Genomic DNA, 24,739 nt, shown 5'->3' on the forward strand with positions numbered 1-24,739 from the left:
AAATTATCCTTACACAGGGTCTGCTCCTTAGAGCTACTGCCCTCCAGCCCTCCCAAACCCCCATAGTTCTTTACAGTCTCTCTCTCTCTCTCTCTCTCTCTCTCTCTCTCTCTCTCTCTCTCTCTCTCTGACTGAGGATTGAACCCACAGCCTTCTCACTGAGGTATATCTCCAGACCTTTTGATTTATAGCGGGTATTCCTAAATTGCTAAATTGTCCAAGATGAGCTCTAACTTGTGATTTTCCTGCCTCAGCCTCCCAGTGTGCTAAGATTACAGGCATGTACCACCACACCTGGCTCCATACCATCTTTTACAGGCCACTTTTTGCTCTTCCTACATTGGGTGCTGAACCCAGGGGCATGCTATCGCTGAGCTATATTCTTTTTATTTTATTCTGAGACAGAGTCTAACCTTGCATTTAGGCCAACCTTGCATTTGCAGTCCTCCAGCCTCAGCCTCCTGTGTAGCTGAGATTGTAAGTGTACACCCCGTGCCTGTCTTCAGAGACCATGTTCACTGCCCTAGTCATGGTGCAAGGGCTTTGTGTGGGCTCGCGGCTCCTCAGCATCTACCCAGTGTTCTCCTCATGTCTTCTCCTTGGAGTCTTTCCTTTCTCAGCAGATAGCCGGAACCTTTCTGCTTAACCTTGAATCATAGATTCCTTGACTGCAAGGGCTGGAAGGGCACCAAGAGAACAGAAACCAAACCCCCGAGAAGGGAAGGTAGGCAGTTGCCAAGTCCATACAAGCTCAGTAGATGATGTGTTTCACCCCCAGATCAAGACCCTAAAAAAAATTTTTTTTTTCTTTTGAGGCAAGGTTTTGCTATGTACCCCAGGCTGGGCTTGAACTCCTCCTGCAATCCTGCAATCCTCCTGTCTCAACCTCCTGAGTGCTTGGATTACAGGCCCGTTCCCATCATGCTCAAGCCCCTAACTTTTTACAGGTCCCTGTTCAACCTGGAGCTAGTGTCTTACCTTAGAGACTCTAGGTAGTTGGGGATATGATTATTGCTGTCTGGCTGTGAGAGGACGGGGCAGGGCTCTGCAGAAAGGGGACCTAGACTGTGCTCAAGCCAGTTTGAGTTCCTGGGTCAAAAGCCTCCTGCCCAAGCCTACTGCAACCTTAAAAGACTGAAGGGGAGAGACAGGAGGAGCTCCTTTGTTGGACTGTGATTGTGTTGCCAGTTGCATTTGATGCATAAAATGCCAACCACATGCTGAAATATCCATTTCTAAGCCCCCCAGGATCTGGGGCAGGGGAGATGGCTCAGTGGAATAAGTGCTTCCCTGGCAAATGCAAGGGCCTGAGTTCAATCCCCGGTTCCGCCAAAATAAATAAATAAATAAATAAATAAATAAATAAATGGAATCTGGAAAGAGAAGGTAAGTTTAAATAAATAAATAAATAAATAAACCCTCAGGATCCCCTCATATCAGGTGTAGACTAGGGGCCAAGCCCCTCCCCAGCCAGTCTTTGTCCCTCCCAGGCCTCAGTCCCTGGAGCAGACCTCTGCCTTGGCTTCTTCCCTATCCCTGCCAAGCTTGATGCATATGAGAAACTGCATTTTCTCCCAAACACAGATAAAAGTGAGCGCCACAAAAATTCAAATATAAACCTCCTCAAAAAATGAAAATTTCCTAACTGTCTGACTACACTACTCCTAGGTCATGGTTTTGCCACCAGATAAATCTCCACTATCAGCCTTCAGAGCCTGTTGAGTTCAATGTTGCTTGTGTTAGTGACAGTGAATTTGCGTTTGAAAAATGAACTACCGATGAGAACTCCTGTTGAACCTGTATTGTTTGTTATTCTGAGGCAAGGATTTGGCCTGGCTTAATCCGGGGCTTCAAAGCCAATTGCCCCAGCTCTGTATACAGAGCGTCAGAGCCCAGTGGCGTGGATGATAAGACAAGTAAGGGTTGAAGACACTGGGAAAGTGGGTTGGGGAGAGAGAGCTTTGATCTCTTCTGAAAGTATTTTCTGAAAGCAAAAGTCCATCAGAAGGAAATGCCTTTAAAAAAAAAAATCTAAGAGAAGCAACTGACCTTCCCAAACAACATCCATTCCACACACCCTCAGCCTGCCCCTCCCCTCAGGGAAAATATGTCTTAACATTGCTCTGGGTGAATTAGAAAACCGATGCATGTGTGGAGTGGGAATCTCAGAACTGCAGGAGAGGCAGCAGCCACAGCCCCGCCCTCCTCTAGGCTTTGGGCCTGGCTCTGGCTTCCCCAAGACCCCTAGTCAGTAAGGACAGAAAGATAGGTGGGGCTTGCAAAGGACCCCTTTTGCTGGTTCCCTTGAGCACCTTTATTTTCCTTTGGATGCTGGTCTGAGGCATGCAGGTGTCAGCATATGTGATTTTTAATGCCAATTTAATGGAAGTGGAATATTTCTGCGGAAAAGTGCACGACTGTTTGAGTCTTTAGATTTTCACAAGACTAGCACACATGCAGCTAAGAGAAGAAAAACCTTGGGAGCCCCCAGAAGGCCTCGGGTGTGCCCCAAGGCCCATGCTGGAAACCACTCTTGGGCTCCTCACCCCTTGGCTTTGGTTTTCCTGCTCCTTTAGGGGAAGGCACACGGCCCTGCTCCTGGAGGCTGGACTCCGAGGGAGGGGGGCTGCATGGGGCTGCGTGGGGCTCGGGCCCTAGGATGGTGCTCTCTGCCCTCTCCCTGGCATGGGCAGGGGCCCGGGAGGCCAGCACCTCGAGTCTGACGGCTGCTGTGACCAGCCCGCTGCTCTCCCCGCCCAGTCCGCGACTCACGTACAGATTTGTGCCCTCAACAAGATGCCCCTAAATCCCTGTCCCGGCCCTCCAAGCCTCGGACCGAGGAAGCTTATCTCGGCAGGCAGTCCATTCTAAAACCGTTTCTGAGTTTGAGGCTGATCAAGGTTCCAGCCCGCGCTTGCTGGCAGCGGGGTTGAGCATCAGAGAGCTGGGCTTTCATCCGCTTGCGACGGGCGCAGCTTCGGCTCAGGCAGCTGCTGATTCCCTGGGCCGGGCCGCTTCTGCGTGTGGGATGCTGGGGGACCCCCTCCGTGGTGTGGGGGCCTCCTGGCGTGGAGGCGGGCCTTCCCCGTAGGGTGTTGGTTTTCAGGTACATTTTATGTCATAAATCAGAGCTATAACTCAGGGCTCATTCCAGGGTTTCATATGTTTCATTAGCAAAGACCTTTACTTTGCGAAGAGAGCCCAGAGGAAGTCACAGCCTCCAAGTGCAGCCCGGCTTCCGTCCTCAGATCATGCTGGCTTGATGTACCAAGAGCAGATGCGCGTTGTGTGGGTGGAAGTTCGCCTTGCCTTAGCACACAGCCTTTCCTCCACCCTGAGCCCCCTTTGCCCTTCTGGAGCCACCTACCTGGGGAAATGACAGTGCCTAGTCCCTCCATGCCACCCCTGTGTTGCTGTCCCCAAACTGGACTCCCCTGGAGACTTGCCCATGTGTTTTCATGAAGGCAGTGGAGCTCCTGAGCTCAGCCAGGTTGGCCTGCACTGGGGGTGGGGGTGTTGTGCTGTTTTGTTGAGATAGGGTCCTTATATATAAAGCATGCTGGCCTTAAACTTGATGTATATCCCAGGATGCTTTAAAACTCACCATGATCTTCCTGCATCAGCCTCCAGAATTCTGGAGTAGAGGAGTGTACCACAGGGACTTTTGAGCTACTCATTGAGACTAGATACCCAGTTGTCCTCTATTCTTTTAAACTAAAGGCTGCTGCCTTGGGAGGGGTGGAATTGGTAGGCACAGGGCAGAAGCTGCTGTCCTAGCATCAGGGTCTCTCTGAGGCTGTCCTCCATGCAATCTGGTTCATGGTCAGCTTCCAGGAAGGGCCAGATCACTGGTTACCAGCTTACTTCCGGCCAGAGAACAGGCTCTTCAAAGGGCTTATAAAAAGCACTCGACAACATCTGCCCAGCCTTCCTGATTTGCTGAGGCAAAGTATAACAGAGGGGGCTACACCGTCATTCTCCTTCACCTAGGTTTCAAAGTGGGTGACGTGGAAGACAGCCATTTTTTCCTGGCCCCCTGTATAGTCCCTGGCCCTGGAGGGGATCTAGGGCTGCCCTCTGCTGTGGCCCTCTGGGGTGATTACAGAAGAAACAGTCTAAAAGCAGGCCTCTGGTGCCAGGCCAGCCAAAGAATGGTCAACACTAACCCCATTTTGTGCCTCATTCTGTAGCAGTTACAAAATGGTGGCCAGGAGGGGACAAGATTGTTCGCCTTTCCTCAGGGAAGAGGGATACAGGCAGCTGCTGCCTTCCCCCTTCAGCTTTGGACCCACCAAGTTAGAGGCAGGACCAGGAGAGTGGATGGTGCAGGCTCCAGCTGTGCCCCCAGGCCGGGCAGGGGGCTGGAGAGAAGTAGGCAGGATTGGGTTCTTGAGCTCTCTCACTTCCCCCATCCTTGAAGAGGGGGTGGGGTGGACATTTGAAAATGCTTTCAGTTGACATCTGAGACAAATTCTTCCACAGGGTTTATAAGTCCCTAGACTTGTGGCTAGAGCGGCCCCCACCCGGCAGGCAGCACACTCGTACACATGCGCACTCGGCCCCGTGCTCTTGCACATGCGCCCTGGTGCACATGCCCCTGCAGTATGCTACGCCTCGCCGCAGCAGGAGCCTGGGCACAGGCTGGGCTGGGCCCTGCTGGGGTGGAATGAAACCCTTTTGCTCAGGGTGCTCGGGGCTTGCTGTAGGGTCTGCCTGCTTGTGGAGGCCCTGATACTTTCTGGAAACTCTGCCCTGCCCAGGTAAGCTAGTACCCTTGTCCACAAAATGGGGGTGCTAATTTGTTGAAGATGGCCAGGGAAACTGCTCAGGAGGTTCTGTCCTGGGTCAGAGAGCTGGAGGCCCAGCCTGCCCCTGGAGTGGTCTGGTTGGGCAGTATCCCAGCTCAGGAGGGCAGGTTCCTATTTCCCTAAGGGCCTTCAGTCTTGTTTGGATCCTGCCTCTCTCCAGAGAATCACTTCTGTGGAATGTAAGTGAGGAAGTGGCAGGGAGCATGGGGAGGGAATGGGAGAAAGTTCCCTGTTCTGTTCTGGTGCAGTCTGGTGTCAGGGACCTGGTGACCAGGGGAGGGAGCTGTGCCCCTGCAGGAGGTGTGCATGCTGCTGCAGTGTGTGCTGAGAGGTCTGGGGAAGTCCTTCTCTAGAATGTTCCTTGATCAGCAGTGTCCAGGACAGCCTCCATGTGGACTGTAGGAGTTGGAAAACTTTTTCTGTGAATCCATTTTTGTAGAAGTAGGTCATACCACCAACTTGTGGAAGTGAGGCCAAGCCGGGATGGTGGTAATAGTCATAAATCAACTCGTGTAGTCCACCCAGATATCCAGGAGAGCAGTAGTAATTTTATCTTAACTTTAGAGATAGGGAAACCAAGGGACAAAGATACCCAAGTAAGTTGCCTAATGCTTCAGGGTCATCAGTAGTGGGGCCAGGCTGGGACCGTAGTGGCTTCAGAATCCATGCTGTTGTATGTAAGGCTCCTGGACCAACTTTGCTGATTCCTGGTTGGGGCACACAGACCAGGGCAGACATTGATAGTGGGAAGGACTCCTGTTAAACACTCGGGGAGAATCTAGACCTAGCAGGGTTTTCAGAGCACCCTTCTGCTTCTCAGTGTTGGTTTAAGGCCAAGCGTTTCCACCAGACCTGACCCAGGCAGGCATCTCATTGTATAAGGAAGCAGCTGATGGGAGCTGCCAGGTTGTGTGCCGTGGCACCCTAGAGCTTTAGCTGTGTATGGGCTAGCAAAGGGCAGGAGGGAAATTAAGGCTTCGAGGGTGGTGTTGAGATCTGTCCCACAAATCCTGACCACAGTCTATGTGCTTCTCTGACTCACAGGCAGCAGGCCCCCAACTTAGATTTTTTTGAGGGGTGGCCCATTATGTTTAGTGTCTTCCCAGACTGATGGTTGCAGCAGCTCGGACAAAGCAGCTAGGCAGGCCCTCTGCAGGGCAGCAAGGACAAAGGGAGAAGTCACACAGCTCACGAGAAGGCCAGGGTCTCTTGCTCAAAGGGCGCTGTCTGTCCCTTGCTCACTCTGTACCATCTTTTCTGGTGCTGTCCATGCTCTGCCAACCCCTTGGCTCCACCAGGAGGATGTTCCCAAGTTACAAGGTGAAAGTCACAGGCATGAACCCAAAGACCAAGTACATCTTGCTGATTGACATTGTCCCTGCGGATGACCATCGCTACAAGTTCTGCGACAACAAATGGTAAGAGGTCTGAGACGCACCTTCCCTCTACTCTCCCCCGCCCCCTGTCCTGAGTTAAATCCCTGGACTCAGACTGACTACCCAGCCAGTCTGAGTGACTTCCCAGATCCACAATCTCGGGTCCACTGCCTGTACTGGGGTCTGTAGAGGGAAGAAGCAGCCAGGGTCTGCATACGTACTGTAGACCAGGCTTTAGAGGTGAAAGCATTTGTGTTTGCTGGATTTCTAGAGCCATCCTCTCCCCACAAGCATGCATAATTGAAGCTCAGAACCCTTACTCTTGGGTGATGAGAAAACACTAATGCCTGGCAGACTCGGGCTCTGCAAGGGCTTCTCTAGGGAAGAGGATGGGGACCGTTTTCTTGGAGGACTTTCATAGTTAGGGCTGATGCTGGTCCTGCGGCAGCTCTCTTCTTTCTTTGCTCATGTCCCTTTCATCTGGCTGCAGAGTGTGCCCCTCTGGGCTGTATGTCATTCAAATCAAATAAAGCTGCTGCTGAGGAGCGGGTGTGGGTGCAGGTGATAGGACCCCCCAGCAAGAAGTAGGGGAGACAGGCAGCTTGAGGGACCAAACCAAGCTGGGGCTGTGGAAGTCAGTGCTGGGCTACTTTTTTTGAGGCAAAACTCTTCAACACCCTGTCTGTCCCCAGAGCTCAGAGCACCACCTGCTTAGGCAGAGGCAGCTAGTCAGAGCTCCCAAGCTCCATGGTGGGGTTCAGGGCCTGCAGGGATGGGGCTGAGGAGGCTGGATTTGGTGGCCTGTTCCTGCCAAGGCCCATGTTTCTATTTTGTCTCCCTCTGAGTCACATTAGAACTCAGAGCAGGCGTTGGCTGAGCTAGTTTCTGATCATTGTTTTGGGGCAATCAATTTAAAAGTGTTCTAGGTCCTTTGAGAAGCTCCCTCCAACTAATACAATTTATAACATTTAAAAGCTAGAAATATATGGGCTAGGGGCATAGCTCAGTGCTGGAGTGCTTGCCTGGCATGTATGAGGCCCCAGTGTTATGGCCAGAACCATCAATCGGTTAAGAAGACACAAGAGTATTTAAATCTCCCAGTATCTTTGTGAATAGCCTCAGTCCTTTGGATAAATATTCACCTTTCCCACACAATCTCCCACAGAAGGAGCAGAGGTTCCCAGCCCCGCCTGCCCCTAGGGCTCTCTCCCTTGTTCTCCCTTCTCCCCTCAATCCTGAATTGAAGGTGTGAGTACAGCAGCTGCTTTCCGCTCCTGGCCATTGGGGATTTGGTCTTGGGGGAAATAGGGAATGTGAGCTTCCAGCCCTCAGTGTAATCAGCGGCCACTGCTCTGTCTGCACTGTTGGCAGGATGGTGGCAGGCAAGGCCGAGCCAGCCATGCCAGGAAGGCTGTATGTGCACCCGGATTCTCCAGCCACAGGGGCCCACTGGATGCGGCAGCTGGTCTCTTTTCAGAAGCTGAAACTGACAAACAACCACCTGGACCCTTTTGGCCATGTAAGAATGGGGACGCCTCATATGGGGAGGCAAGTCCTGGGGTGGTGGATGGACTGGGATGGGTAGGGCCAGGGGAGGGGAGGATCCAGCTGTAGGTCTTGGCACTTGGGAGCCACGTTGTGGAAGAACAGGGCTCTGATCCCACAGACACCTGTTACCTTCCTCCTCCACTTCCTGGGCGCCAGCCTCTCAGCGCTTGCGAGCTTTAGTTTTCTTATCTGGACAATGGAGATGACCACAGTACTTTTCATCGTGCTGAGACTCAAATGAGAGATGATGCAGGAAGTGCTTGGTAGGGAGGTGGCTCTACATAAATGGTAACTAGGAGGATGATTGCGATTTGACGGGCCCAGTCCCCCAGCTTCAGTGTTCCACAGCCTGTCCTTGCTAGAGCAGGGCACAGACCACGCTTCCTGAGGATGCGTGAGAAGTCCCTCTGTGGTGGGTACTAGCGGCTGGCCTGAGGGCTGTGCGGCCTCTGGAAGTCCAAGCCTTGCTCTGGCTTCTGGGTCAGCTCCTGCTTGGCCGGGCCTGGGATCTGGCTCTCCAGAAAGGGATTCTGAACCCCCAGGGATGCGGCTGCTGACGCCCCAGGCTCATTTCTTCTCCATCTGGCCCTGGCAAGCCCAGATTTTATGTGGAAAGTTTTAGTTCAAGTGTGTGGCAAACAGAAGCCTGGGAGCTGGTACCTTTCTTTTGCCAGGGCCCAGGTCCTGCCTTTCTGGACTCTGTGGTTACTCTGGAAGCCCAGGCAGGGCTGTGGTGGAATAAGGGGCAGTGAAGGCTGCCGGATGCTGCTCCGTGCCACACTTATGGTGCTCAGGCTGCAGTCGGAGGGGTACGCACAGGTCCTGTTCTGTGTCTCAGTTCTGCTTCTGGGAGCTACAGCATGCAAAAAATTCTGTGAACAACAGTTCCTCTTAGAATATATCAGAGCAAAATGCTCCATTGCTTTTTCTTTCTTTCTTTCTTCTTTCTTTCTTTCTTTCTTTCTTTCTTTCTTTCTTTCTTTCTTTCTTTTTTTTTGGTGGAACTGGGGATTGAACTCAAGCCCTTGTGCTTGCTAGGGAAGCCTTATTCTACTGAGCCATCTCCCTGGCTCCTCCATTTCAAATTAATCGGTAGGTAACTGATAAGCAGCAATTTCCTGGTTTTAATTTCTCATAGTGATCAGCTCTTAGTCATTGATGAGGTATAAGTAAGCAATGCGGAGAATACTCAACCTCATCAACTCCTGATTTATCTGTTCTGGAGTGTGTGTGTGTGTGTGTGTGTGTGTGTGTGTGGTAATGGCAATCAAATCTAGAGCCTTTTGGGGGCCAGGGAGATGGCTCAGTGGAATAAGTGCTTCCCTGGCAAGCACAAGGGCCTGAGTTCAATCCCTGGTTCCGCACCAAAAAAAAAAAAAAAAAAAAAAATCTAGAGCCTTTTTAAAAATGTATTTAGTACAGGATCTACAGGGTCTCATTACACAGATCAGACTTGTAGTGATCCTCCTGTTTTCAGCCTTCCAAGCACCGGGATTACAGGCATGTACCACTACTACCAGTCTCAGTTGCTGGTCTCAGCATGCCCTGGGGTCAGGGGATCAAACCCTGGCCCCTCTGCCTGCCTAAGCAGGCACTTTAGTCCCCTCAGCTATCTGGCTGGCCCTAGAACCTTACATTTTGCAAGTCCTTGTACAGGGTTTCCCATGCCAGGCAGCAGATGTCCAGTGGGAAGGATGAGCCAGGCCCCTCCTGGCGCACCAGGGCCTGAGAGGAGAGAGCCCTCCTGAGTTGTCCTAGACACCAGCTTGGCCAGGACTGTGCTCCACCTGACTCCTGCTGGACTTTCTCTGTTTGGCCAGGCTGTGGCAACAGTCTTGCAAGTGCAGGGAGGGCCTCTGTGGTGGCAGTGGGAAACCTCAGTACACTTAAAGTCAGACACCCACAGACCACACAGGACAGACTGTGGGCTGAGTCCAGAGCTTAGCAGCAGCTGCCTCTTTGGTTGGCCGACAGTACCTAGAGATCAAGGCTCTGAGAGGGTTCTGGATGCTTCGGCTTATTGTCAGGGTTCCCAGCTCCAGGGAGACCTCAGAGGACTCCTCTACTTCATAGACCTTTGTGGAAATGGTGGTGATAGGGTCAAGGGTTGAAAAGCAGGGCTTTCTTTAGGAAACAGGGAACTCTCAGCTTCACCACCTTGCAGGAAGGTTTCCAGGCTCTGTGTCTCTTTGGTGGCTCTATGATGGGTTTGTGATACACCTGCATGTAGTCATAAGTCTGTGCCAGCGGGGCTGCCCGACAGGCTGAGGAGGCTACACTTGCCCTCCCTGCCTGGGCTCACCTCTCCTTGATGTAGGGATTTTATCTCTTTCCGCTTTCTCCCTGAGGGGTGAGATGTGGGAATCTCGCTTCTCCTGGCACTTACCCGGAGCTTGTGGCTTATTGCTGCCACATCCCGTGGGCTGTAGAGCTCAGGGAGAGGAGGAGATTGTCTCAGGAGCAGAGACTGAAGGAGCAGGTGCTCCAACCCTCACCCAGCCTGTGTCTCCTGTTTCTTAGCAGTGCACTTTTGTGGCCCCATTTCCTTTCTTTCTGGGCCCAGGGCTGTCTTATCTGCAGCTATTTGGGACATCACTGAAGAAGGAGTGGTCTCTGTCCATGCAGACAAGGGCTATGGAGGCTGAACTCATTTCCTGGCCAAACCAGGGCACAGCAATTCATTGGGACCTTGAGCTTTTGCTCCTGGGCCTGTGTCAGTGAGTAAAGTGAGCTCCTACTGAAGGGTGAAGAAGTTACCTTCCTCGTTTTCAGTTTTCTTAAAAAGCTTCCTGGCCTCAAGGAACTTTCTTAGCCAGGTGGATTGTGGGCTTTCCTGTGCCCACACCAAAAAGCTGGGCTCTCTCAGGAAGGGGGCCAGACCCAGGTGTGAGCAGGCACTGTGACCATCGTGGTGAAGTTGAGAACCACTTTGAGTGCTTGCGGTATCATCCTGAGTGCCTCCAGCTGGACTCAGTGTCCTCCCAGCTTAGAGGCCACATGTCTATCCACACAGAAAGCCTCCGGGAGAAATTCTGGGTGTGGGAGGGTTACAGCAGCCAGTTTGGAATTGCGTGGGTTTTCCTAGTTTCCCTGTCTTCCCAGACTCCCTCCTTCACAAGTGCTGCTGTTTTTCACTGACCCAAGGCCCAGGTGAGGACTTGGCCCTGGTAACTGTCCTGTGTGGCTGCTGAAGCCCCAGAACAGGAGCCCCTAAGACCACATGGTCAGATGCTACCAAAAGACAGGCCTAGGTTTTGACCAGATTGCTCTGCCCCATAGGCCTGGGATCTTCCTACCCTCTTCATCTAGTAACTCCTGAGTTCAGATCTAAGTTCAGATGCAACTTCGCAGGGAGAAAATGCAGAGTCTCTATTCTATGCTGTCAGAGCACTATGAGCTCTCTCTCTCTCTCTCTCTCTCTCTCTCTCTCTCTCTCTCTCTGGTCTTTTGTGACAGAATTTTGAGGTGCAGTTCAGGCTGACTTGAGCTCACTTTGTAACCTATGCTGACGTCACACTCACAGTGATCCTCCTGCTTCAGCTTCCCAAGTGCTGGGATTACAGATATGTGCCACCATGCCTGGCACCTGCATGCTTTCTCATCCTAGTACTTAAACAAAGTTGTAATTCAATGCTTATTTGTATCTTTAATTTCTCTCTCTCTCTCTCTCTCTCTCTCTCTCTCTCTCTCTCTCTCTCTCTCTCTCTCCATGCATGCACTGGGAATATGTCAGTGGTATAGAACTTGCTTAGCATGCCATGGGTTCAGTCCCAGTAAAACACACACACACACACACACACACACACACACACATCTGCCTTTGAAAAATTTTATTTGGAGACAGTGTCTCGCTAATTTGCCTAGGCTGGTTTTGAACTTGTGATCCTCCTTCCTCAGCCTCGTAGGTAGCTGGGACCATTGCACCTCTGTGCCCAGCTAAAATTAATTTCTGAATAGGAAATTCAGACACGTGGTTTAAAAAGAAATTACTGAATAAATAAAAATGTCTTCAATGTGACCACTCTTTCTACCCACTTTCTCTGCAGCCCTCACCACAAGTAGCCACTGTTAATTCTTCTCAGCATTTTTTGCTCCTTGTTTTGTCAACCTGCCATATCCTGGAGGTCATTCTGTTCCTAGAAAGTGTATATCTTCCCTAACAGCTGCGTACAACCTATCACATGATTGTTCTATAACTTATGTAGTCAGTTTTGATAGAAGGAGGTAGGTATTTTGTTATTTCTTTTTTCCTCTCTTGATTGAACTTGGACACATGCCGTTTTGTGCTGGGGATATCTGTGCAACATCTTTTCAAGTATATTTGGATTTGAGCATCTGAAAATATCGCCCCACTGTGCCCATAGTGGTTTCCCCAATGTACTGATTCCCAGCAAGCTGCGCTGCTCTTACCTATAGAGCCGAACGCCCGTTTGCTAGGGCGGTGTAGTTGTCAGTTTTAGTTTTATTTCCTTTATGGGTGAGGTTAAGCATCTTTCGCTATGTATTTCCTCCTGTGAATTGTTATTATCCTTTGCCCATTTTCTCTTGGCGTTTTGATCTCATGAACTTTGGGAGTTTATAAACTAGGAACATCTAGCTCCTATAGTGTATGCGTTGTACATGTTCCCAGTTGGTCATTTGGTTTGGCTGTGGTTAGTTGTGTTCACATGCAGACGTTTCTGACTGAATTTACCCATTTATTATGCTCTGCATTTTGAGTAATCTAAACTCTATATCCAAGCCAGGAATGGTGGTGCACACCTGTAACTCCAACACTCAGGAGGCTGAGACAGGAAGATCGCTGTGAGTTCGAGGCCATCCTGGGTTACAAAGAGAGCTCAAGACCAGCCTGATTTTGTTTTGTTTTGTTTTTTTTAAGTCTATCTTTTTATAAAGGTAGTTTTCTTCTGGTACTTTGTGGATTTATTTTTACAGTCAATCCTTTTGGAAACTTTCCTGGCATTTGATATATGAAGTCAGTTCTTTTCTAGAGAACTCATTAGTCCCCACAGCACCAGGGTAGAGTCCTGTGTTTCTGTACAGAGGATCCTGTGTGTCCACGTGCCTGTCCTGCACTGTGGAGACTTTGGACAGCAAGGCTCATCCTGTTTGCTCATCCTCCTCAGATGTCTCTTGGTTGGGTTAGTCTGTTTTTCGTATGAACTTTAGAATCAGCTCATGCTGTTCAAAAAACCCAACTTATTCGTATTATTCTTAGAATTCCTTTACAGTTTACTTCTGGGGACTGATAGGACCTCCCTTCTCTGTGCTGCAGCAACACTTTTGTCCATTGGAGTGTATCTGGACATCTTTCCTGCCATTTCATGCCATCTTCAGTCCTTTTTTAAATTTTTTATGGTACCAGAAATTGCACTCAGGACCTTGCATTTGTCAGGAAGGTCTGAGCTGTGTAGTGACACCCTGTACCAAATACATAAAAAAAAAAACCAAAACAATAAAAAAAAAGTAAGCACCACAGGGGGCCAGGGAGCTAGCAGCTGGGCAATTTCCCTGCCCTAGAGTTGCCCGTCTTGCGCATTGCCCTTTTGAGCATGGCTTTTCTTCCAACAACTGTCTCATCACTTCTTTTTGCTTGATTTTTTGGATGACTGTGCACTATGAGGTCTGTACTCACTGTCGTATGTGGGGACCTAGACCATGTCTGAAAGCCAGCGGGTGCAGGCAGAGAGCAAGTGAGTATGCGAACTGTCAAAGGGGGGTGGTGGTTGGCCCTTTTTCTGCCGGGGGTAGATGGCCCCCAAACTCCATACACTGCATCTCCCCTTTTCTCTTTATATTTGCTGAACTGGGACAATGTGCCAAGCTCTTGCAGGTTTTTGGGGGAGCTATAGATGCCCTAAAAATCCAGACTAGGCCTGCTGTCCCCAGCCAGGTAAAGGGAACAGCACAGGGTTGGAAATTACTACTGATTCTAGCCCTACCTCAAATCTCCTGTCTGATATTGGGCAAATGCCTTCGCCTTCCTGGTGCTGCGTCTCTTCTCTGTTAACATGAGGATAATAATGAGGCATACTTTGTTTGTTTTTGGTTTTTTTTTTTTAGTACCAGGGACTGAACTGAGGACATTATGCTGGCCAGGCAGGCACTTATGCCACTGAGCTATCTCCTTGGCCCCCTGTGATGCTTACTTTTTCATTTTTTATTTTTTTATGTATTTGATACAGGCTGTCACTACACAGCTCAGACTCATAGTGATGCTCCTGTTTTCAGCCTCCTCAGTGCTGGGATTATAGGCATGTGCCACCATGTCTGGTCTTGGTAGCTGGCTCACTGGGCCTGGAGGCAGGCCAGCCCAGCATATGGTGCCGGGGAATCAAACCCCAGCCTTTGCACTTGCCTAAGCAGGTCCTTAGTCCACTGAGCTATCTCGCCGGCCCTGATGCTTACTTGTAAGGCTGTCAGAAAGATTAATTATGATGATACCTGGCCACTGGCCCAAGGCCTGGCATATAGTATGCTCTTAGTGAACCCTGGCTGGCATTACATTTGCTGTGGGGAAAGACAGAAAGGTTTCAGGCTTTGCGAGAGGAACTTGGGGCTACTGTCCTGAGAGTGAGACCTAAGATCTATCTCGCCAAGGCCTCCTGAGTGGGCTAAAGGGAGCCTGGCTCAGTTTTAGGTTAGATTCTCCTTAGACTACTCCTATTCCTCTCTGAGTCTTGGGTCATTTTTTTTTTTCTTTTTCTTTTTCTTTTCCTCTTTTATCTTTAAGCTGTAGATCTTGTCTTTAACCTAACCACTTTGTGGGGCTTGGGAGATTAAGAAGGATGATGGAAAATCTTTAGAAGGTAAAATTATAATGCAGGATAAATCTGGTTTTCACATATACCCACACAGACATTAGCCCACTTTGGATATTAGCTCTCCTATTGTGTGGCTAGTGTCCAGACATGCTGTTTCTGTGGTGGACAGCAGGGCCTGTTTGGTGCACATCTCTCACAGTGTGTGGTTAGCACCTTAGACTCAGTTCCTGAGCCAGCTGAGTGGTGCAGAACTCTCTCAAAGGCCATTTGGACTCTGCTCAGACTGTGTCCAACCCGCTGGGCCTCCATAGGCAAGTCATGTGCCTGCTCAAAGCCTTCTGCTCCACATCAGTAAATCAGGGGGCTGGACTTGAACGGTCTCTATGGCCTGCCCTCCCATACCCCAGTGTTCTGTGCTGCCAACAGAGATGAATCTGGGCCACTGTGGCTAAGCACGCTATGGTGAGCGCTCGAGGAGTTGGATGTTCGGTGCTATTGCGATGGTTAAAATAGAACAGGCTTCTGAACCGTGGCCAGAACATAATGAATCCCATTTCTGTACAACAATGATGATGACGGGACCAGTCATGTAGCAGAGTGGCTGACGTGGCGGGCCGCTTTGGCCCAGTATTCTCTGCAGCAAATATAAATGTGAAGCTTTGGCAAAGAAGTTGAATGTGGTGTCTGAGGAACTTTGGAGAAAAGCCAGTCACTGGGTTGGTTTTACGTTCTCCCAGGCTGATGGCATCGAGGGTGGAGTTTTCATTTGCATTGCCGCAGTGGGTGAGGCTTTCTTCTAGACACCTGTCCAGGTTCCTGACTCTCAGGGTTGGGAAGGGCATATGGACCACTTAGTCAGAGGCCCCGTTTTATAGTGGGGACCTTCATGGCCAGAGGGAAGGAACTGGGTCAGGACTTGGAGCTGGTGAATGGAGACCCACTGAGACCTCCAGCTTTTTTTTTCTCTTCTCTGTGGCTGAGTCTGCACTCTCCTCATGGTTCCTTCTGGCAGTTTCTCCTGTCTAACTTTCCCTTATCCCAGTTATCTGCGACTCTGTCTCATGGGCTCAGGTCTTTGGTCTACTCCAGGGGGCAGGAGGAAACCATCAAAGATGGTATTCTGAATATGAGGCATTTAAAGAGTATTAGGGGAGCAGGGGCAGTTTGGGAGGACATAGGACAAAAGGAAAGAGGAGGACAAAGGGACTGCTCTCAAGCAATGTGCTATTTTCTGGGTGCCCCAGAAGGTTCTAAGCACGGAAGTGACCTGATAGGAGGTGCAGCAGGTAAACATGGAGAGGAAGTAGAGGAAGCTGGGCTAGAGGTGGGGACCTGGACCAGGGTGTGTGGCGGGAATGGCGAGGCTTTGGTTCATAGACAAAATGATAGGCAGTTGCTGGTGACCCGGAAGTGGGTGACAGTGAGGAGAAGAGCTGTTGATAATGTCCTGTGCTTTGACTGGGCTAGGACTCCCTGCCACTGTCCAGGCATCACAGAAGCAGGGTGGCTGCTGTCGCCTGTGCTGAAGGCCCTGCACAGCCTCCCTGGGTGTCGATGCTGTGGCCTGGGGGCCTGTAGCCCCCTATTCTGTCCTCCCTCTGTGCTGTAGGAGAGCCAGGGTGAGCAGGAGCTGACCTTGCCTTAGAGAAAGATTCTCTGCGGATGTGTTCAGTCTCCATCTTGGTTTGAAAAATGCCTCAGAGGTTACCCTGCTTCTAGTGAGGAAAGGAGAGGCCTGAGGGGAGGACCGTGGATACTCCCTTAGGGGGGTTGTAGTCAGGGCCCAGATCTTCCCATTCTCATAACCCTCACCCCTGCACTTAGCAGATCCTGTCTCAGGGCCAACAAACCTGGAGTTACAAAAAGAGTGGAAGGTAAGGAGCTTTTTCTGGAGGAGTTTATTATTTAACTGAAGGAAAAGAAGAAGCAGAAGAGTTAGGCTGGGTTATGTAGATGTCCCAACTCCCCACAGAGGATATGATCACATTTACTACAAAGGTGCACTAACTTTTAAAAAATTGAAAAAAAAAATTAAAAAACAGAATGAAGAAAAAATAGGAAGGACCCGACTAGATAGTACACAGAGAGGAAGTTTCAGGACTGAGAGCTCAGAGCAGGGCTCTAGGTCCTGGAAAAGTTTCCCAGAAGTACTGGGCCTTCCAGAAGAGAGGACAGACCTGGAAGGTGAGAGAAGGGGGAGGAAACGTCAGGACAGCAGCACACGCCAAAGCCAGGAGGCAGCGATCTGGGCCCCCTGGGTGTGTCCTTCTGGGTCTTCAGGGAACGGAGGTCCCTGTGGCTTGGCAAACCCTACAGGGTGACAGAGGACTTACAGGGACCAGGAGGTGCTTCCCAAGACGAGCTCCTCTCTCTATGGGGCCATTCTGCTTCTGGAAAAGTACATGCCTCTTGGAGCAGGATTCTGTCCTCTGTTTCTGCTCTGAGAGGTCTAGCATGGGCAGTGGTCCTCAGATGTAGGACCTGGCTTGGGGTCTGGGAAGCCCTTCACTTGCCCAGAGCTTGCCACAGACCGGTGGTGGCCAGTGCAAAAGACAGAAGACTGCCTGTTGCTGGCCGGAGCCCCCTAGCCAACAGAGGAGCCCAGGGGAGGGCAGGGTGTGGGGAGACCAGCACCTTCGTCTTCAGCTAAGCCTACTCTCTGGGGTGTCCCTGCCCGCAGGGCATGATGAGAGCAGAGCCTTCCTGGACTCAGGCTTCAGCCACACCTGCTGAAGCCTGACACCTAGACACCGGCCTTTCTCTTGTACTCTGGTCACCAAAGGGTTAACTCTTTCTGTTCAGCCACCACAATGGGTCTGGCCCCTGGGAACCAGGAAGAGTAGCAGCCAGCAGGGGCAACCCAAAGAAGGGGCACCTCCAGGCAGGGAGGGAGGCACTCCAGGAACCCAAGGGCGAGGGCAGGCCTAGCCGGGACAGAAACCAAAGGGTTAACAGATGCAGCAGCGCTGATAAAATGCCCCACATTCCTGGTCCTGCCTCCAATGGGAAGGGCATCTGGCAAATGTCAATGATAAAAAATACATTTTAATGGCACATGATGGAGCCGCTACCGTGGGGCAGGCGCAGCGGAAGAAACCGAGCAAGTTTGGAGCAGCAGCCGCTGTGTGTGCTCCCTGGCGGGCCGCAGCGAGCCTCCTGACGCTCTGCTAAGCTTTGTCCAGCTGGGGTTCCCGTTTCCCTCACCTGCGACCCTGCAGCACCCAGGGCTTCCAGCCTTCTCTGGTATTATTTTCAGCACTTCACTGGCCCCCCACTTTGGATTGTACCCCCACCGACTGCGGGCTGGAGCTGCTTGGCTGGTCCCAGAGCAGCTGCAGCTGGTCTCCCTGCATCCAGAGCAGAGAGTGACAACCTGAAAACAGAGCTGGGCCTTTCCCTCTGCTTGTGCCCTCCCTCCCCCTCCCACAATGCCCTGGGCTCTGAAGGCGCCTTTGTTGCTGACAGAGGTGAGAGGCAGCAGCCCAGTGCTCCTAGTAGGCATTTCCAGGAAAGGCAGGTCACCCTGAAGGGGACACTGGAGGGAGGTAAGTTACCAAGTACAATCCCATCTTAAATATTTGAAAGTAAGGCTTAACGAAGTTGAAGGACGTGTCTGAGGGTCACACAGTGAGGCAGCTGCATCCAGAGCTTCTGCCTCAACCCCAAAGTCCTGCTGCTGCACATGCTGAGCTCACTGGGCTTTTAAACCGTGAAGGCTCCTCCTCTCTTACCCCTCAAGGTCTATAGCCACAGTGAATGTCTGTCACAGCAGGAAGGTCCCAGGTCCACCTTAGTGCTGGAGCACAGAGGCTTAGTGGCACTGGTTCTCCACTTGGGAACTTCAGGACCTTTCCTGGCCCCTTGATGATGATGAGGCCGGGATTCTAGGCCTTTAGCCAGAAGCCAGCCATGGGCCGTCTGCACTTGGTCAAGGAGCAGATGGTGGGGACCTGGGGCTCATAGCGACACCCTTCTTTTCCAGATCATCCTGAATTCCATGCACAAGTACCAGCCACGGCTCCACATCGTTAAAGCTGATGAGAACAACGCCTTTGGCTCCAAAAACACAGCCTTCTGCACTCATGTGTTCCCAGAGACCTCCTTCATCTCTGTGACCTCCTACCAGAACCACAAGGTACCACTGAAGCCCGGGGGTGGGGGTGGGGGGGTAAGCCAGAGCTGCAGCTCAGCTTCACAACCTGCCACATCGCCCCGGGGCAGAGAGCGGATTAAGTGATGAATAGGAGACAGACACGGACTTGTGTTTGGGGGTGTGTAAGGTGCAGAGGGCAGGCTGGCTGGCTCTTGGTACCAGAGCCACAGAGCTGAACTGCAGAGCCCAGGGAAGGCCAAGGCCCACAGCCAGCAGCTGTGAGCCCCAGGAGCAAGGAGCCTGCTGTGTTGTTGAGTGTTCAGGTTCTGCTGCTTTCTTCTGCATATTTCTGCAGTGTAGGCAAAGGCAGGGCTTTAGGCCTGGAGAGGGCTGTGGAGAGAGGGGGAAAGGCCCTGGTGTGCTCAGCTGGGAGGGGCATGTATGTCCACCCAACCCTGCCCACTGTTCACCCCCTCCAGCCCTGGCCGTCCCCTCCTGCCTCACCACCTCGCTCCTGGCACCTTGGGACTAGCTAGGTGGGCAGGGCCTCAGCTAAGGTGAATTTTAGGTAGAAGAGCGACAAAGTCAAATTCACATTTAGAACAGTCCCCTGAACCTGATGGCAGTCATAAGAGATGGGGTGATACTTCAGGAAGCTGCTGTGGGCTTCTGGAGAGATGGAGGGTGCAGGCTCAGAGGACGGGCAGCCAGAGAGGAGCCAGACATGGGGTCAAGGCAACTCCCAGCTGTCCTGGGGCTGCCACTCAAGACTTTCCCTGGGTCCCCAGTGTGCCCGGGCTGGGGGAGGAGGACCACAGCCAGGCCAGTCCCCTTTCCTTCCAGCAACTCTCCTATGTGTCTTCTCCTGACAGATCACGCAGCTGAAAATCGAGAACAATCCTTTTGCCAAGGGATTCCGGGGCAGCGATGACAGTGACCTGCGTGTGGCGCGGCTGCAGAGGTGGGGCTGGCCTGGCCCGGGGGTAGGGTGGGCAGAGTGGGCGGCCCTCAAGGTATCTTCACCCTCTTCCTGCCTCTCCACCCCCCCAGCAAAGAGTATCCAGTGATTTCCAAAAGCATCATGAGGCAGAGGCTCGTCTCCAGCCAGCTCTCGGCCAAGCCCGACGTCAGCCCCCTGCATGGGGCCCACCAGGCCTTGCAGCACTACCAGTATGAAAATGGGGCCCACATGCAGTTCACTGCAGCCGAGCCACAGGACCTGGGCCTCAACACCTTCCCGCCCCAGAGGGACTCCAGCCTCTTCTACCACTGCCTGAAGAGACGAGGTAGCGCACCCAGTCTAGAAGCCAAGGGCTGGGGACAGCACAGCGGAGCCCATCTAAGGGTTGGCGGCCATGGCTAGGCTCAGGGCTACCTTATCCCACCCAGGAATGCTGGTCTTCATGTGGCGTTAGGAATCTTCACAGACAGCTTGGGCCTTGGTGTCCCCTGCCAGGTTCTGAGTGTTGCTTTGTAGGAGTGACGTTGGGAGCTGCCATGGGGTGGGAGGAAGACAGCTGGGCTCTGACTAGAAGCTCAGGAGGAACTGGGTTGTGAACTGGAGCTTTATTTAATCAGAGCAGCCTCAACCACAGATCAGGGAGACAACAGGCCTGAGTGCAGTGCCCTCCACCTTTGCCTAACTGCATGGGCTGTGCAGGAACTGCAGTGCACTCTTGAAGAAGCAGACCAGGGCTAGGGAGATGGGAACAGCACTACGCCTGCTGGGCTGCTTTGTGAAGTACCCCAGACCCAGCATGGCAACATCCACATTCTGCTGTGAGGCCTCGGCTTCTCCGTGGTTAGAATGGGAACAATTAGTGCTGTCCCACCGGAAGACCTGAGTAGGCCGCTGATGTTCTCTTGAGAACAAGTCTGGGGACTTTCCCTTGTAATCCAGAATGTTCTTTGAGCCTGGTTCCTAGGAACTTCATGGGCAGAGCTCCAAGGATCCTTTAAGCCCCATTAGAACTCAGTGACCTTGAGCAGGGAGCAGCACATTGTGGCCCTTGGACCAGTGCCAGCCTGCGGCCTGATCAAAATGGTTTTCACATTTTTGCCCAGTTGGAAAAGCCAAGCATAGTTCACGATATGCGAACACTATGTGAAATTTCAAATGTTAGCGTCCAGAAATAAGTTTCACTGGAACATATCCACGTCATGTATTTACATATTGCTTTCCTGGGACCACAGTCCAGCTGAGGACTTGTGACAGACTGTGTGGCCCACAAAGCATAAAATATTTACTCTCTGGCCCTTTGCTCATTCTTGACCTCGAGGGACTAGGCTACCTGCCAAGCTAGAGAGCTGAGCACAAGAGAAAGGAAGACTGGAGGGATGGGGATGGAGGAGCTGAGGGCGGGTGAGGGGAGGCCCGGAGGGAGCAAGGGTGCAGTTCCCTGGCAGGTGAGAGGCCCAAAGGCCTGTGCGCACAGGCTCTGCACTTGGCCCTTGCTCTCGAGGCCACCCTGCCCTGTGTACACACACAGCTCTCAGAATGAATCCCTGGGGAAAACAAAAGGCAGGGGGCCAAGATAAGCCGTGGAGAAGTGTTCTTTAATTTGTTGAATGGGCTGCTCCTCCAGCCTGAGGCCCAGCTATCCCTGGATCCCAGGGGAGGGCATGTCACCAGAGTTGAGACCTCATTATTGAGAATGTTGAAAATGCAGCATGATTTGTGGCATCTGATGTCATCTTTCCCCAGACTGTCAGCTTAGCCTAAAAAAGCTCGTCACCTTTTTTTTTTTTTTCACGTCACCTTTTTAAGGTATCACCTCCATTTCTTTATTGTTGTTGTTGTAGTTGCTATTCTGGGGGAATTGAACCCAGGGTCTTCATATTGAACTACATCCCACGTCTCCCCCTAACTTTACCAGGAATCAAACTCAGGGCCTTGCGCTTGCCAGGCAAGCACTTATTCCACTGAGCTGTCTCCCCAGCCCCTTCCCTCTGTTTTTCAAACAGGGTCTTACTGAATTGCAGAGGCTGGGCTCAAACCTGTAGTTGTCCTGCCTGAGCTGCCCAACTCAACTTTATTTCTTAATTTTGACACAGTTGTGTTAGGATCTATGTAATAACCATCTGACGGGTCTTCTTTGACCACGGTAGGGTTAACTTCTTTTCAAAAACAACAGAAACTTGCCAGACAGCTAATCTCAGCACGCCTCAGGAGCACAGATTGAGGCGAAGGCATCATGGCTTTCATTGCCTGACCACTTCAGACACTTGTGATCTCCAGGCTTGATTAGGCCTGAAAATTGCCTCCACTTTCCTCGCCCGGGACCAGCCTGGCCTGAGAATCCAGTGTATGTGGGGGCCTTGTACCACCCCAGGAGTCGGGCTGACGAAGGATCAGAGCTGTATGCAGCCCGGCTCAGTGAGGCCCTCCGTGTCTGGTGATGTGTGTCCCTTGGCCTCCGCGCAGGTGCCATAATCTGACCGCTCCTTCACTGCTGCCAACTCTAAAAACTGTAGCTGATTAAAATGGTGCTGGGGGTGCCAGGGAGATGGCTCAGTGGAATAAGTGCTTCCCTGGCAAGTGCAAGGGCCTGAGTTCAATCCCCGGTTCCGGGAAAAAAAAAAAAAATCTCAAAAAAAAAAGGGCTAGGGAGATGGCTCAGTGGAATAAGTGCTTCCCTGGCAAGCACAAGGGCCTGAGTTCGAACCCCGGTTCCGCCAAAAAAAAACCAAAACAAAAATGGAGTCACTAGTGTGAAAACCAAGAACAATAACAACTAAAATGGTGCTGGGAGCAGCGTGGCAACACAGGGCGAGGGCAGGCACTGAGTGACCAGCTCAGGCTGTTCTTGGGGTGCTCTGGGCCCAGGGCTGGTGCGGACGACTCTTCCTGAATATTTCCTGTCTTGCAGCAGACAGCGCCCGCCACCTGGAGCTACCCTGCAAGCGGTCCTACCTGGAAGCCCCCTCTTCCGTGGCAGACGAGCACTACTTCCGTTCTCCCCCTCCCTACGACCAACAGATGCTGAGCCCCTCCTACTGCAGCGAGGTGACGCCCAGAGAAGCCTGCATGTACTCGGGTTCGGCGCCCGAGATTGCCGGGGTGTCTGCCGTGGACGACTTGCCCCCGCCCCCGCTGAGCTGTAACATGTGGACGTCCGTCTCGCCGTACACCGGCTACAGCGTTCAGACCATGGAGACTGTGCCTTACCAGCCCTTCCCCACACACTTCACGGCCACCACTATGATGCCCCGGCTGCCCACCATCTCGGCTCAGAGCTCCCAGCCTCCGGGGAACGCCCACTTCAGTGTCTACAATCAGCTGTCACAATCTCAGGTGCGGGAGCGGGGTCCCACGGCCTCCTTCCCGAGAGAGCGCGGGCTCCCCCCGGGCTGCGAGAGGAAGCCGCCCTCTCCACACCTGAACGCTGCCAATGAATTTCTCTACTCCCAGAGCTTCTCCTTGACCCGAGAGTCTTCCTTACAGTATCATTCAGGAATGGGGACTGTGGAGAACTGGACTGACGGATGACTGCCACCTCGCCCGCACAGCCCCTGTCAATCAGTGTTAACCTCCATGGGTGGCCCGCACTACCAAGAGACCCAGGAAGGTATTTCAAAGGGTGTACGTGTGCCAACGTATGTGTGTTTATATGTGTGCGTGTGCGCGTGTGTATGTGCTTGTTCATATATGTAGGGAGAACGTCTATCTTCTGACAAATAGCTGAGGCCAGCACAAGAGAAGAGAAACACCAATTATCTGAGAAGAGATTTTGGCTGCAGGGCCCGGGACCACTGTTACCTGACGTCTCTTGTGCTGCCCAGGTGAGGGGTAGGAGTGGAGGATTCATCTGAATTCTTTAGAGGTTTGCATAATACAGTTGGATTCACCCAGGGGCTGGGAGTTGAGGTCCTTCTCTGTCAGAGAGCTTCTCTCTGACACGTGGGGTTCTGACCTTCGACCGTCAGGGCGAGTGAGGGCCCCTCCTTTGGCTTTTGGAGAGTCCATGAGACTCCCTGAGCCCCGGAGTGTGCTTTCAGAGTAGAGCTGTCAGCTCCTTGCTGGCCTGGAGGTGGGTCCCTGAGGCTCTGAGGTCTGAGGGGGACTTCCAGAGAGGCTTGTGTACTCCATGCTGCCTCATGGGTATTTAAAAATATTTCTTCCTTTTTCTGTCAAGAGTAGGGAAAACCCAACCAGTAGCATCTCTGTCATTGTTCAGGGTTTGTGGTAAAGTACAAAACCCTTCCCTCTGGGTCCCCAACATGCAGCGTCTCTCTGGGGTACACGATTGGCCGGTCTGGCACTCGGCATCCCATGGGCAGCAGCTGTGACACATACCTCCCCTGGTAGCGCCCTCAGAACCTTATCAGAGCTGATGCCCAGCATCTCTCCTGGGCCTGTTCAGCTCCCAGGAAACCCGTGCCCCTGGAATGAGACACGCAAAAGAGAACTGAGAACAGTTAAGTTCCTCCAGTAAATTCAGCCAATATGCTCAGAGGAGCAAAGAGAACTTTTCTCCTGGGGGTGACCTCGTAGTTCTCAGCCCTGTTCTCTAGTGCTGGACATCACCAGCCTGGGTGGCTGGTGTGAACTCTAAATTAAATCTGGGAAATCACTAAACTCTTTGCATGCCGAATAGCTATTTATATATTATATAAATAAATAAATGAATAAATATATATATATCTCACAAATGCGGGCCACATGTCAAATTCAGCTTTGCTTTTTACAAATGAATAAACTTAATAAAAATGAATGCTGGTGGGGTATTTGGGAAGACATCTATTTAAATTTTTATTACATGTTTGATATGAAAAACTAAGAATGGTTTAGATAAAGCGTATATATATATATTATATAAACACACACAACAGATAAAACTTTATTAGAAGACACATTAGCTGACAGGTGATATGGAACGTCAAGTGTTTTGTTATATAGCATGGACATTTTATTTTATTTTACATATTGGAACATAAAGCCACCTTACAACTGTGAAGTGTGTGGATGCTTTTTATTACTAGTTTGTCATTTCTTGGCCCATTGATGGTGTCTGTCTCCCCTTTTGATTGTATCTTTTTCTCAAGTCCAGGGGGCCCTCAATGTCTCTGGACATTTGTGCCACAGAGCCTTTAAGTTCAGAATGTAATTTGGGGCCAGTGGACAGGGTACCTTTGATCTCACACTCCCGT

The 24,739-nt window shown here is 51.5% G+C and overlaps 1 protein-coding gene across 5 annotated transcripts in view; it reads left to right on the plus strand.

The window, feature by feature from the left end:
* Positions 1–24,534, plus strand: part of Tbx4 (T-box 4) — a 32,193-nt gene extending 7,659 nt beyond the window's left edge. For 4 of the 5 annotated variants that reach the window (XM_023703145.1, XM_023703146.1, XM_023703143.1 and 1 more), the window contains exons 4-9: positions 6,107–6,226; positions 7,556–7,703; positions 18,479–18,631; positions 19,462–19,550; positions 19,640–19,875; positions 22,459–24,534. In XM_023703145.1, coding sequence (XP_023558913.1) covers positions 6,107–6,226; positions 7,556–7,703; positions 18,479–18,631; positions 19,462–19,550; positions 19,640–19,875; positions 22,459–23,078 — 1,366 coding nt within the window. In that variant the 3' untranslated portion in view covers positions 23,079–24,534. The remainder of the gene's footprint in view (positions 1–6,106; positions 6,227–7,555; positions 7,704–18,478; positions 18,632–19,461; positions 19,551–19,639; positions 19,876–22,458) is intronic. The other variant, XM_004643024.2, reaches the window with a different exon arrangement.
* Positions 24,535–24,739: the final 205 nt, after the last annotated feature.

This window comes from Octodon degus, unplaced genomic scaffold (genome assembly GCF_000260255.1).
Source record: "Octodon degus isolate 3935 unplaced genomic scaffold, OctDeg1.0 scaffold00164, whole genome shotgun sequence".
Classification (NCBI taxonomy): domain Eukaryota; kingdom Metazoa; phylum Chordata; class Mammalia; order Rodentia; family Octodontidae; genus Octodon; species Octodon degus.